The 12,401-nt window shown below is 39.1% G+C and overlaps 1 protein-coding gene across 1 annotated transcript in view; it reads right to left on the bottom strand.

Annotated features, from left to right (window-relative positions):
* Nucleotides 1-12,401, bottom strand: part of sass6 (SAS-6 centriolar assembly protein) — a 78,558-nt gene that overhangs the window by 35,112 nt on the left and 31,045 nt on the right. Inside the window, exons 5-7 of the mRNA XM_060845337.1 lie at nt 11,099-11,270; nt 9,962-10,039; nt 2,577-2,696 (exon numbers count right to left, since the gene is read on the bottom strand). Of these exons, the coding sequence (XP_060701320.1) occupies nt 2,577-2,696; nt 9,962-10,039; nt 11,099-11,270 (370 nt within the window). The remainder of the gene's footprint in view (nt 1-2,576; nt 2,697-9,961; nt 10,040-11,098; nt 11,271-12,401) is intronic.

Here is a 12,401-nt window from a genome sequence, read left to right as displayed (position 1 = left end):
GTACAGGGCCTTGGTGGTAACACGCCTGAAGTAGTGTGTGCAGTTTTGATCTCTTTATCTGAGAAATGATGTCCTGGCTCAGGAGGGAATGCAATGAAGGTTTACTACACCAGGTTTATCAGAAACTCAATTGGACTCACCACAAACACAGTGGCTATAAGAGTAGCTCATAGGCTGGGAATACTGCACTGAGTAACTCACCCTGACTCTCCAAAACCTGTCCACCATCTACAAGGCACAAGTCAGGAATGTGATGGAATACTCCACACTTGCCTGGATGAGTGCAGCTCCAACAACACTCAAGCAGCCTGACAGTCCAGGACAAAGTAGCCCCCCTGGATTGGCACAATATCTATAAGCATCCACTTCCTCCACTACCAATGTCATTGTGGGTCAACCCACAGCAGGTAGGCTTCATGAAGGCAGCTCAACACCACCTTCTTAAGGGCAACGAGAGACATACAATAATGCTGGCTAGCCACATCCTCAAATAAATATTTTTTATAAAAAAGATTAGCTCCTGGGATGGAAGGACTGACATATGAAGATAAATTGGATCAGTTAGGACTATATAGACTGGTATTTACAAGAATAGCTTGGGTGTTTGGGGAACCTCATGGAAACCTATACAATTTTAACAGGATTAGGCAGTTTAAATGCAGAAGGATGTTCCCAATGACCAGGGATCACAATCTTAGCTTACAAGGTAGATAAGAAGAAATTTATTCAGTGAATGTGCTCCTGTTTAATTCTCTTCCACAGAGAGCAGTTGAGGCCAAAACACAATGATTTTCAAGAAGCAAACAGATATTGTTCTGAGAGCTAAAGGGATCAAAGGATATGGGGCGAAAGCAAAAGCAGGGTATGGTGTAGGATGATCAGCCACGATCATACTGAATGATAGAGCAGGCTCAAATGACCTACTCGTATTTTCAAAGAACAAGCATTTGGTCTGAAATATATGATATTCTGGAGTCAGCCTCAGAGTTGAACAGAGATCCTATATGGTTTGTGGATTTACCATCACTTCAGATGAGTTGTGACCTATTCTGAATTGGAAAAGGTTTCTCTCTAACTGAGTGACAAAGGTCTGGCTCCAGGAAATTTCTTTATTTACACTATCGTACATTTCAAAGTATATGCAGACTACTCCTTTTCTCTTCTCACACTATAGCACATTGCTACTGATGTCACTGCTGCTTCAACACATTATCTCACCATCTCATTGCTCTGCACAATTTTAAGCTGTCAAAATGCATGAACAGTATCCCCAAAATTGGAATCTTTTGTTCCTAATTGACCATGCTGGAGACAGTTAGACATGACGCCAGCATCAAACATCCTGCAAACTGAGCCCAAGAAACCACAGGGCAAGGTGAGAGATGCCAAACAGCAGAGACATTGTAGCAGACACAGATGGAGATACTGCATCTCAAAATGATTGAAAATGTTGCTGTCCCAATCATATGACCCATGCAAAGCTGTGAGTATGGCAGCCACCATACCATATATAAAACAGGATCCAAAGCAGAAATTATCTTTATGCAATTTCTCAGAGGAATCATTTTTTTCAGATTGCTGCTACATGTTCCTCATCACCATTCAGTCCTCAACCATGGAAAGAAAACTTAGAAGCAGCAACAAATTTGGTAGCAGAATATCCTACATCACAGGTGTAAAACATGAAGGAAGGGAACAAGAATTTTTAACAAATCAAATACTGTATAATAAGTGACGAAAATTTGACATTTGATTTCACACAGCTAATAATTTAGACTGGGTTTCTTTTCTGTAGCTTGACTGGGATAGGAATCCATATTCATTGAAATATTAACAAATATGAACTTGCTGCACCACCTCATTGGGAACATACATTTAGTAACACTGATTTTCTTTTAAACTGTGTTTACAAATTATCACTGAATTTGACTTCCTTCCTAAACTTTTAGCAACTCTTAACTTGAGGACCATCAATGTTCAAATCCTCCAATTCTGTGTACCATGGTTACTCCAATTCTATGGATGTAACTGCATAAAACAGGCATGTTATTATAAACTTGAATATTTTTTCAGGATTATGTGATAGGGGATTCTTATGTAGCTCCATGCAACCAACATACTTTAGCATTTCCACCATATTCTCTATTTGGATTGAAATGCCAGCTTAGATCAGCTTTGGTATTTTTCAAAATTAGGTTTCGGTTTCCATCCTCACAACAGGTTTCAGCACAAACTGTACGCAAAGAATGCTGCGCAATTAATAGGAGCCACTCTTTAGATGAGGCAAACAATTAAAACGAGCACAACAGATCTCCTGGCATTGTGTACGTATTCTGATTGACATACCTTTCTTGACTAACATTAGCAAAAAGAAACTAACCACTTCTATTTAGTGCATGCACATTTACTGCAGTATTTGACTAAAAGTGGCTTTACCTCAAAAATTGACCAACCGATTATAAATTATTCTAGAACATGCTTAGCATGTGGATAAAGCACTAAATAAATATTTCTTTACCTAAACTTTTAAATGTTGTTCATATTTTGATTTCCAACTTAACCATGCATTTTCTCACCTGAGAGGCCTTCTCCCGTTCTGTTAGAACTTCTTGGCTATGCTTGTTTGTTAGCATGTTTGTATGCGCAGTCCATTCATTCCGTAATCTATCCAGTTCTTTACTTTTATCAGCCAAGGTCTAAACATGAAAATTTAGCAGTAAGTACAGATTCACTAAAATAAATGGAACCTAGTTTGGTGTATTAAGCTACTTTTACAGTTGCATTATTTTGTTGCTGTGAATAGAAGAGAAAATAAATTTACAGTGTGGACTGCAACTGGGTTATACAGTATACACATATTCAAATGGATCATTTTCATTCACAATGTATACTCTAACCATCTATTTAACTGTGCCAATTAAAAAAGTTGGATACATTTCCTTGAGACCAAGATTTCCTTATGACATTACATTAAACTAGAGGAGAGAGTTTTACCCATGTTGTTCCAGTACATGTCAAAATGCATATTGGGAAATTAGATGTTTCACTGCATGCACTGGATCTGTTAATCTTAGTGGATGGCAAATTATGAATGGCAATACATACAATTTCAAAATATTCATTCCGAGTACTTATCAATAGTGTTGAAGCAGAAATAGTTTACATAATCTAAACAATGTTGAAAGTTTCTTTCTTTAAAGAAGAGACTCGAGACCAGTGGAGTGCCACAAGGATCAGTGCTGGGTCCACTACTTTTCACCATTTATATAAATGATTTGGATGTGAGCATAAGAGATATAGTTAGTAAGTTTATAGATGACACCAAAATTGGACACGCAGTGGACAGCGAAGAAGTTACCTCAGATTACAACGGGATCTCGATCAGATGGGTCAATGGGCTGAAAAGTGGCAAATGGAGTTTAATTCAGATAAATGTGAGGTGCTGCATTTTAGGAAAGCAAATCTTAACAGGACTTATATATTTAATGGCAAGGTCCTAGGGAGTGTCGCTGAACAAAGAGACCTTTGAGTGCAGGTTCATAGTTCCTTGAAAGTGGAGTCGCAGATAAATAGGATACTGAAGAAGGCATTTGGTATGCTTGCCTTTTTATTGGTCAGAGTATTAAGTACAGGAGTTGGGAGGTCATGTTGCAGCTGTCAAGGACATTGATCAGGTTACTGTTGGAATATTGCATGCAACATTTAAAAGGCATCTGGATGGGTATATGAATATGAAGGGTTTGCAGAGATATGGGCCAGGTACTGGTAGGTGGGACTAGATTGGGTTGGGATATCTGGTCGGCATTAACGAATTGGACGAAAGGTCGGTTTCCATGCTGTACATTTCTATGACCCTAAGACTTTGGAAAACACAAGAAACCTCCCAGAAGGCTTTACCAAACAGAATACAAATAGCATACAGGTTGTTCTGCTATAACACACATTTCATTAACCCAGAAGGCCTTACCAAACAGAATACAGATAGCATAAAGGTTGTTCTGCTATAACGCACATTTCGTTAACACAAATTTGCTATAGCACGATTGACAAATTGGGAACACTGTTCCTAAGGCATGAAGTTTTAAAACATGTATTGATTATAACACAATGCCAGCCCCATTAGTTTAAATGGTGCAATTATTAAACGATTTTCTTATAACACAGGACTGCACGAGAAATGGAACTACCGTGTCATAGCAGAACTACTGTATGACAAATCAGCATGAAACACAAGCTCAATTATGTTGACTCTGCACAAATAGCTGTGGATCAGCAAACTTATCACCGGGCAAGGAGAGATCCCATTCAGAGTGAGACACAGCCAGAGTGAGTTTGTAGTTTTGGGAAATTGGAAATTTGGAGCGCAACATGGAAATTTACTGCAAAGGGGAAGAGATGCTTTTTATTTGTTTTATAGTTTGTTAGGTCTTTTTACAGGACAACTGTGGAAGATCAGGGGCCCAGCGCAAAGAAATAACATCACAGATAAACAGTAAGTTTGCTGGTTGATGACAGCCACTAATTTGACCATTATCGGTTACTTTCAGGTTGAAGGTAAAAAGTTGAAATACTTAGACGCTACAAACTAAAAGACAAGTATGATATTTTAAAAATAAAATTAAAAGCTAAGTAATTAAAACAGAGTTGCCAGGCCAGGCACTGTGTTGCAACTGCATGATGTGGGAGTTGGTGGATCTCATTATGGTTCATAATGACCATATCTGCAGCAAGTGTTGGTTACTTGAGGAACTCTAGCTCAGAGTTAATGAGCTGGAGTTTGAGTTTTGACACTGTGACACATCTGAGAGGGTAAAAGATTACTTGGACATGGTTTCAGGAGGCAGTCACACTCTTTAGATTAACTAACTTAAATTTGGTCAGTGGACAGGGACAGGAGGATATGACTGTGAGCGAGGCAGGTCATAGTGGGATCCAGGTAGTTGTGATGAAAGAGCCTCAGTCCTTGAGCTTGTCTAACAGGCTTGACGTTCTTGTTTCCTATGTGGATGAGAGTGGGGGCCCTAGGAAAGATTATCAAACTGACCATTACACCATGGCACAAAGAGCCATTCAAGAGTAGGGAGAAAAAAAAGAGAATGTAACTGTAATCGGGGATAACATAGTGAGGGAAACAGACACTGTTCTCCATGACCAGGATCCCAAGGGCTGTGATTCCTGCCTGGTGTCTGGGCTCACAAAAACTCATCTGAAGAGAGGAATTTGGAGTGGGAGGGGAAAGATCCAATTGTCGTGGTCTACGTCGGTACCAATGATACAGTAGAAAGAGGAAAGAAGTATTTTCTGCATTTTCTGGAAATTCTTTTATTTGGTAACTAATCAATTCTAAAAATTCAAAATTAGCTCATAATAAAATAGATTCATAGTGGGGTTTAATTCAGGAATTCCATCAAAGTGAGTCCATGGAGGTTGATGGAATCAGCACTTAAGAATTAATTCATAAAACTTTCACTTTGTCAATGTTGAATCACTGGAAGTTCTAGCTCATTCAGAGCTTGATGTCTGATATACAGATAATAGTTTCCAATTAATATCACTACAAAGGAAGTAAATTTGGGTGCTAAAGACATCCATGTGAAAGCCAGTTCATTTCTTGCAATTACTATTGTTAAGGGATTGCACTACTACTAAGAGAAAACCAGTAATGTAACCTTATGACAGAGCAGAGGTGACCACATGGACAAAAGAAAATTGAGAATATAGAATTGCAGAATACTATTGTGCAGAGAATGGCTATTCAGCCCATTAAGGATGCACCAACACTCTGTATGGAATGCTCCACCCCAGAAGGCTGTGGAGGCCAAGTCTCTGGATACTTTCAAGAAAGAATTGGATAGAGCTCTTAAGGATAGTGGAATCAAGGGTTTTTGGGATAAGGTAGGAACAGGATACTGATTGAGGATGATCAGCCATGATCATAACGAATGGTGGTGCTGGGTCAAAGGGCAGAATGGCCTACTGCTGCACCTATTGTCTATTGAAGAGCCAGACCTAGCCCATATCCCATTTGCTCCACATTTATTATGGTTAATCCAAATGCATAAGAAACCCTAAATGAGTTTTTTGCTTTGGTTTTCTCTAAGGAAAGGGACCTTGCGTGAATGAGAGCTTTGAGGAGCTGGGAAATAGGCTTGAACAGATTAAGATTGATGAAGTTGATGCGCTGGAAATTTTGGTAAACATCTGGCCAGACCAGATTTTTCCTAGGTTGCTCCGGGAAGTGAGAAAGGAGGTTGCTAAGCCGCTGGTGCAGATCTTTGCTTCCTCACTTGCCATGGGAGTTATACTGGAGGATTGGAGGGGGGTGAATGTTGTTCCTCTTTTCAAGAAGGGGATTAGGGAAATCCCTGGCAATTACAGACCATTCAGTCTGTTTTGGAAGAATTCTGAGAGATAGAATTTATGACTATTTGGAAAAGCATAGCATGATTAAAGGCAGTCAACATGGCTTTGAGAGGGGCAGGTCATGCCTCACAAATCTTACTGAGTTCTTTGAGGTGGTGATGAGACAGGTCGATGAAGATCGAGCAGTGAATGTGGTGTACATGGACTTCAACAAGGCATTTGATAAGGTTCCCCATAGTAGGCTCATTCATAAAGTCAGGAGGTATGGGATACAGAGGAACTTGGCTGCCTAGATTCAGAATTGATTGGTTAACAGGAGGCAGAGAGTGGTCGTAGACGGAAAGTATTCTGCCTGGAGGTCAGTGGTGAGTGGTGTCCCGCAGGGCTCTGTTCTTTGACCTCTGTTCTTTGTAGTTTTTATAAATGACCTGGATGAGGAGGTTGAGGGGTGCGTTAGTACATCTGCCAATGACACAAAAGTTGGAGGTACCACTGATAGTATTGAGGGCTATTGCAGACTGCAAAGCGACATAGACAGGATGCAAAGATGGGCTGAGAAATGGCAGATGGCAATCAATCTGGATAAATACAAAGTGATGCATTTTGGAAGGTTGAACTTGAATGCTGAATATAGGATTAAAGACAGGATTCTTGGCAGTGTGCAGGAACAGTGGGTTCTTGGTGTTCAAGTGCATAGATCCCTCAAAGTTGCCACCCAAGTGGACAACAGGGTTATTAAGAAAGCATATGGTGTTTTGGCTTTCATTAAGAGGGGGATCGAGTTTAAGAGCTGCGAGGTTTTGCTACAGCTCTACAAAACCCTGATGAGATCACATTTGGAATATTGTGTCCAGTTCTGATCGCCCTATTACAGGAAAGATAGGAATGCTTTGGACAGGGTGCAAAGAAGGTATATCAGGATGCTGCCTGGACTGGAGGTTGACTGAGCTTCGACTTTTCTCTCTGGAGAGAAGGAGGAAGAGAGGTGACGTGATTGAGGTATACAAGGTATGAGAGGCATGGATAGAGTCGATAGCCAGAGACTCTTCCCCAGGGCAAGACTGACTGGCACGAGGGGTCATAGTTTAAAGTGTTAGGAGGAAAGTGTAGAGGAGACCTCAGAGGTAGGTTCTTTACATAGAGAGTTGTGAATGCATGGAATGCGTTGCCAGCAGTGGTGGTGGAAGCCGAGTCATTAGGGACATTTAAACAACGGCTGGACATGTATATGGACAGCAGTGAATTGAGGGGTGCGTAAGTTAGGTTAGAATTAGATTACTTTTAGATTAGATTACTTACAGTATGGAAACAGGCCCTTCGGCCCAACAAGTCCACACCGACCCGCCGAAGCGCAACCCACCCAGACCCATTCTCCTACATTACCCCTTCAGCTAACACTACGGGCAATTTAGCATGGCCAATTCACCTAACCTGCACATTTTTGGACTGTGGGAGGAAACCGGAGCACCTGGAGGAAATGTGCAAACTCCACAGTCAGTCGCCTGAGACGGGAATTGAATCCAGGTCTTTAGCATTGAGGCAGCAGTGCTAACCACTGTGCCACCGTACCACCCACTATTTTATTTTAGATTAGGAATAATCCTCGGCATCATGGGCTGAAGGGCCTGTTCTGTGCTGTACTTTTCTATGTTCTATCTTTGGACATGATTTGGAGATGCCGGTATTGGACAGAGGTGTACAAAGTTAAAAATCACACAATACCAGGTTATAGTCCAACAGGTTTAATTGGAAGCACACTAGTTTCGGAGCAACGCTCCTTCATCAAGTGATTGTGGAGGGCTCGATCGTAACACAGAATTTATAGCAAAAATGTGCAGTGTGATGTAACTGAAAGTATACATTGAAAAATTGATTGCCTGTTAAGCTTTTCATCTATTGAAAGAAGTGAAACTATCACTGTATTCTGTGTGTGTGTGTGTGTGTGTGTGTGTGTGTGTGTGTGAGAGACAGAGACAGACAGACAGAAAGAGAGAGAGAGAGAGACAGAGAGAGAGACAGACAGACAGAGAGAGAGACAGACAGACAGAGAGACAGAGACACACACACACACACTTTCTCACACTCACAACTCCCACCCCAGACAGACAAAGATCCACATGTACACATATATTTTGTGTGGTGAATTTGTACTTGCAGAGTTACATTGCACTTTGCTCAAAAACTGCATACATTCATGTAGAACTCTGAGCTCAAAAACTGCATGAATTTATGTAAAACTCTGTTATCTCACTTTTTAGATTAGAATCAATCTCAACATCAGGTCACAGACAGAGAACACAGGGGGCTAAAACCTTCAACATATTGTCTAGCTATCACCATTTTTAACAGCTAACCCGAGAATGCAACTTTTAAAAAAAGGGTTTTGTGATTTACACATGAAAGAAGTGAAACTATCACTGTATTCTAACAGATGAAAGGCTTAATAGACAATCAATTTTTCAATGCATAATTTCAGTTACATCACACTGCAAATTTTTGCTATAAATTCTGTAGTTACGATTGAGCCCTCCACAATCACCTGATGAAGGAGTGTCGCTCTGAAAGCTAGTATGCTTCCAATTAAACCTGTTGGACTTTAACCTGGTGTTATGTGATTTTTATCTTTGGATATATATTGACAAATACGAAAGAACCAATAAGTGTGATGACACGGAGATGGATCTTGAGAAGAAAGAATGGCGAGAATGCGATGGTCAGCAGTTTGAAAGTCAACACACATGAAGTTTCAGCCATGGAGGAGTTGCTTGCTTACTCCATATTTTTATGGTCACCTCATTGTGCAATTATATACCCTTTAGTCCAATTTCCTTTCGTTCATCAACATAGGGATCAGAAACACCGCATTGCTAGACATCAAAAGAAATTTCCCAAAAAAAAATCAGAATCCTGATAGTGGCCAAAAATGCAACACACCCAGCAAGCAGCATTCCCTCCCTTTGATTTCACAGCTGAAGAACAAGGTGTCAGTTGGGTTTCTTTCCTGTTGGCTGTTCCCCAATACGAGGACTGACAGTATCAGCAACAACGGCCAGTGCTGAGCAAAGCTTGAACCCTTCAACCTACACTAGACAGGCTGAAGAAATTCTTATATTAACATTAAAATTATACTAATGGAGAAGTTCCAGTATAATTGGTAGGGCCATTACCCATGCCTGGCCTCCATGTTTGAAAAGAAGAAAACTCCCCCTCTGGGACATCACCAAGAAGTTGTCCGCATTCAGCTGGAGGCTCATTCATTGTCAGAAAATGTTTACAGCTAGAAAAAGTGGGGCTTTATAGAGCTGCTGGATTTTTACTTTGCTCTCCATATTATTGTGGTGGCAGGAGGATTGTTTAAAGTTGTTGATACAGCTCTTCTCAATTTTAGCATTTCTATCCAACCCTTCTTGCTATGATCATGCCTTGTAGAGGCCAGCAAATTCTCATCGTCTTGTCTGACATTTTAAAAAAAAACTAACAACAGCTTAGGTCAAGATTAAGTCAACAAATCTTCATACTTGATATGTAGCAATGCACACTGGTATTTCAGTTCATTCTACCATTATACTGCTGAAAATCAAGGATTTTATCTACAAACCTGTTGAGTGATACTTAATCTTTTTGTTAGATCTTCTTCTGTTCTATGCAACCTTTCTTGCAGTGAACTATTTTCTATCTAAAAAAGAAAATAACTTTGAAATTTGTTATAGTTAGCCTATTCAAAGGTTTCTTAAATCTATCAACTTAATAGTTAGCATTATACATAACATAGTACAAAGTAAAACTGAAATATACTTTAAGTGGTACATTATTTTCTGTGTTAAGCAATATATCATAAAAGTGAAATTGACACTTGAATTTAGCAACATTGTACTCACATCTTTTTCTCCCCAGATGGATTCTTTTTATTCCTGTTATATAGTTTTATTATTTTAGTCAGAATCATTCACAATTGCTGAATTTGATCAGAAATAATATGGTTCTAGAAATAATTCAATTTGATATCTGTAATAATATTTTAGGGGATCAATGAACAGTTATCAACAAACGGAGGATTAACCCAACATGTTTCTCTGCAATAACCTCATTGCAAATTCAGAAAATGAGATAACTCAGGTAAAAATATAAAAAATGGTGGGGGGGGCAAAGAGGTCACAATGATGCCAATCAAAATCATGATCATAAAGGGCAGAAAAAACAGGCTAGAAATGTTGAAATTTTAAAGTTTTTTTTTATTCAGTCACCCCTTACCCAATGTACAATCTTCCAAGAAAAAAAAAGACTAGACACGGAGCACACTGAAAGTGTCCAAAACCAATGTGCCTACCATCACCAGGTGATCTCTCATCCAAGAAGCAACTAAATTCTGTTTTGCCTTGCTTCCAGTATCATACAAAAGTGGTGCTGAGCGACTGGAGGTTGGCCCAACATACTTTATTACTCTGCTTTGGCCTCGGTTAGTAACTTAAAGATACTGAGCTGTCGGTATTTATCTAGTTTTTCATAAATTAGACTATATTGATATAGAATTTTTCAACAAGATGACTAAAAGGAAAGAAAGCATTTGCAGCTTTTGTTCAAAATCATACCTTGAGAAAAGATTATATAAATTAATGGATTAATATCAGATTATTATAAGACAACTTTTAAAAGAATGTTTCATTATTGGAATAATCAATCAGAATAAATTTAAGAACATGTTTAATATACACTGGAAATAGGAATAGAAACAAACCTTCACATTTTGCAAGCAGATAGCCAAATATTTCTTAATGTCATTGTCATTTCCTGGAAGCAGCTTTAAAGAGAGGTGGGTGAGGTGTTTGAATGGATTGGTTTCTACTATATCTAAACTTGCAGGCATGCAGTCCAATGGATGATGCTGGGTTGCCAACTGAAGCATAAACCTACAGAAAATTAATAATGTAAAGCATTTTAAAATCAGAAATTGTTTAAATACAATTGGACAAAAATAATCTTTCAGTTATAAACTGTCTTTTACGATCTCAAGCTACCCCTCAACACTTCAGACAATTAAGTACTTTAGATGTCTACTCATTGTTTGCTACACTGTTTTGCATTTCATTATTTTGCACACATTAGGTCCCACGAGCAATATTAGAATAAATGACCAGATAATCCATATTAGTTGAGTGATAATTATTGGCTAGGATAACAGGACAATTCGCCTGGTCTTTTGCCAAGGAATCTTTTACAGCTACCCGAGAGGCAGATGGGACTTTGGTTTACTGTACCATTTACAAATTAGCAATCTGCTTTATAGCATATTTCACATATGGAAAGGTGACACATATAATGTTGTCTCTCATTTCTGCTCATGTGGACTTCTAGCACTAAAAGCCACCAACTACACAGTTGAACACTTTACTAAAGTAGAGTTATTTCAATGTTTTCAATACCAAGCAGTGCCAATGGATTCCTTAAGGCTACTTTTTCAGTCATTCTCAGTCAAGAATCATTTGAATTATGGATAATGCAACTCTCAAATTCTAGTTACAGATGTTCTAATTGTAACTGAGGATAGGACAAGATGAAAGCAACCATTTATACTAGGACCAAATATAAAACTCCAGTAACTAGTTACCTCTTGGTCAATGGTTGGAAAGTGACTGGCACAGAGCTTGATATTTCTCCTGCTATCCCCTCAACCCAGTGGGTCAGGTACCAAAAAGCTTGATGAAAGACGCAGATCTCAAGGAGTCTCTCAAAGGAGAAAAGTGATGCAGAAAGATTGGGAGAATTCCTAAATTTCCAGGCTTAGGCAAGTGAAAGCACCATTACCAACTCTAGAGAAACTAAAACAGCAGCTGCTCCAGATAATAGAACAGAGAAGCACAGATATCTCAGAGAGTTGTGGGGCTGGAGAAGATGATAGAGATATAGGGTTTTGAAAACAAGCTTGTGACTTTTAAAAAGCAAAGTACTGATTACATAAAAATTGAATAAATGAGTAACAATCTGATCATGAATTGAAACTGAAATTAAAGTGTCTCAGCTAGAAACAACAGGATGAATCT

The sequence above is a fragment of the Hemiscyllium ocellatum genome, chromosome 2 (assembly GCF_020745735.1).
Source record: "Hemiscyllium ocellatum isolate sHemOce1 chromosome 2, sHemOce1.pat.X.cur, whole genome shotgun sequence".
Lineage (NCBI taxonomy): Eukaryota > Metazoa > Chordata > Chondrichthyes > Orectolobiformes > Hemiscylliidae > Hemiscyllium > Hemiscyllium ocellatum.
The sequence above is the reverse complement of the archived record's forward strand: the minus strand, read 5'-3'. Positions and strand labels throughout refer to the sequence as shown.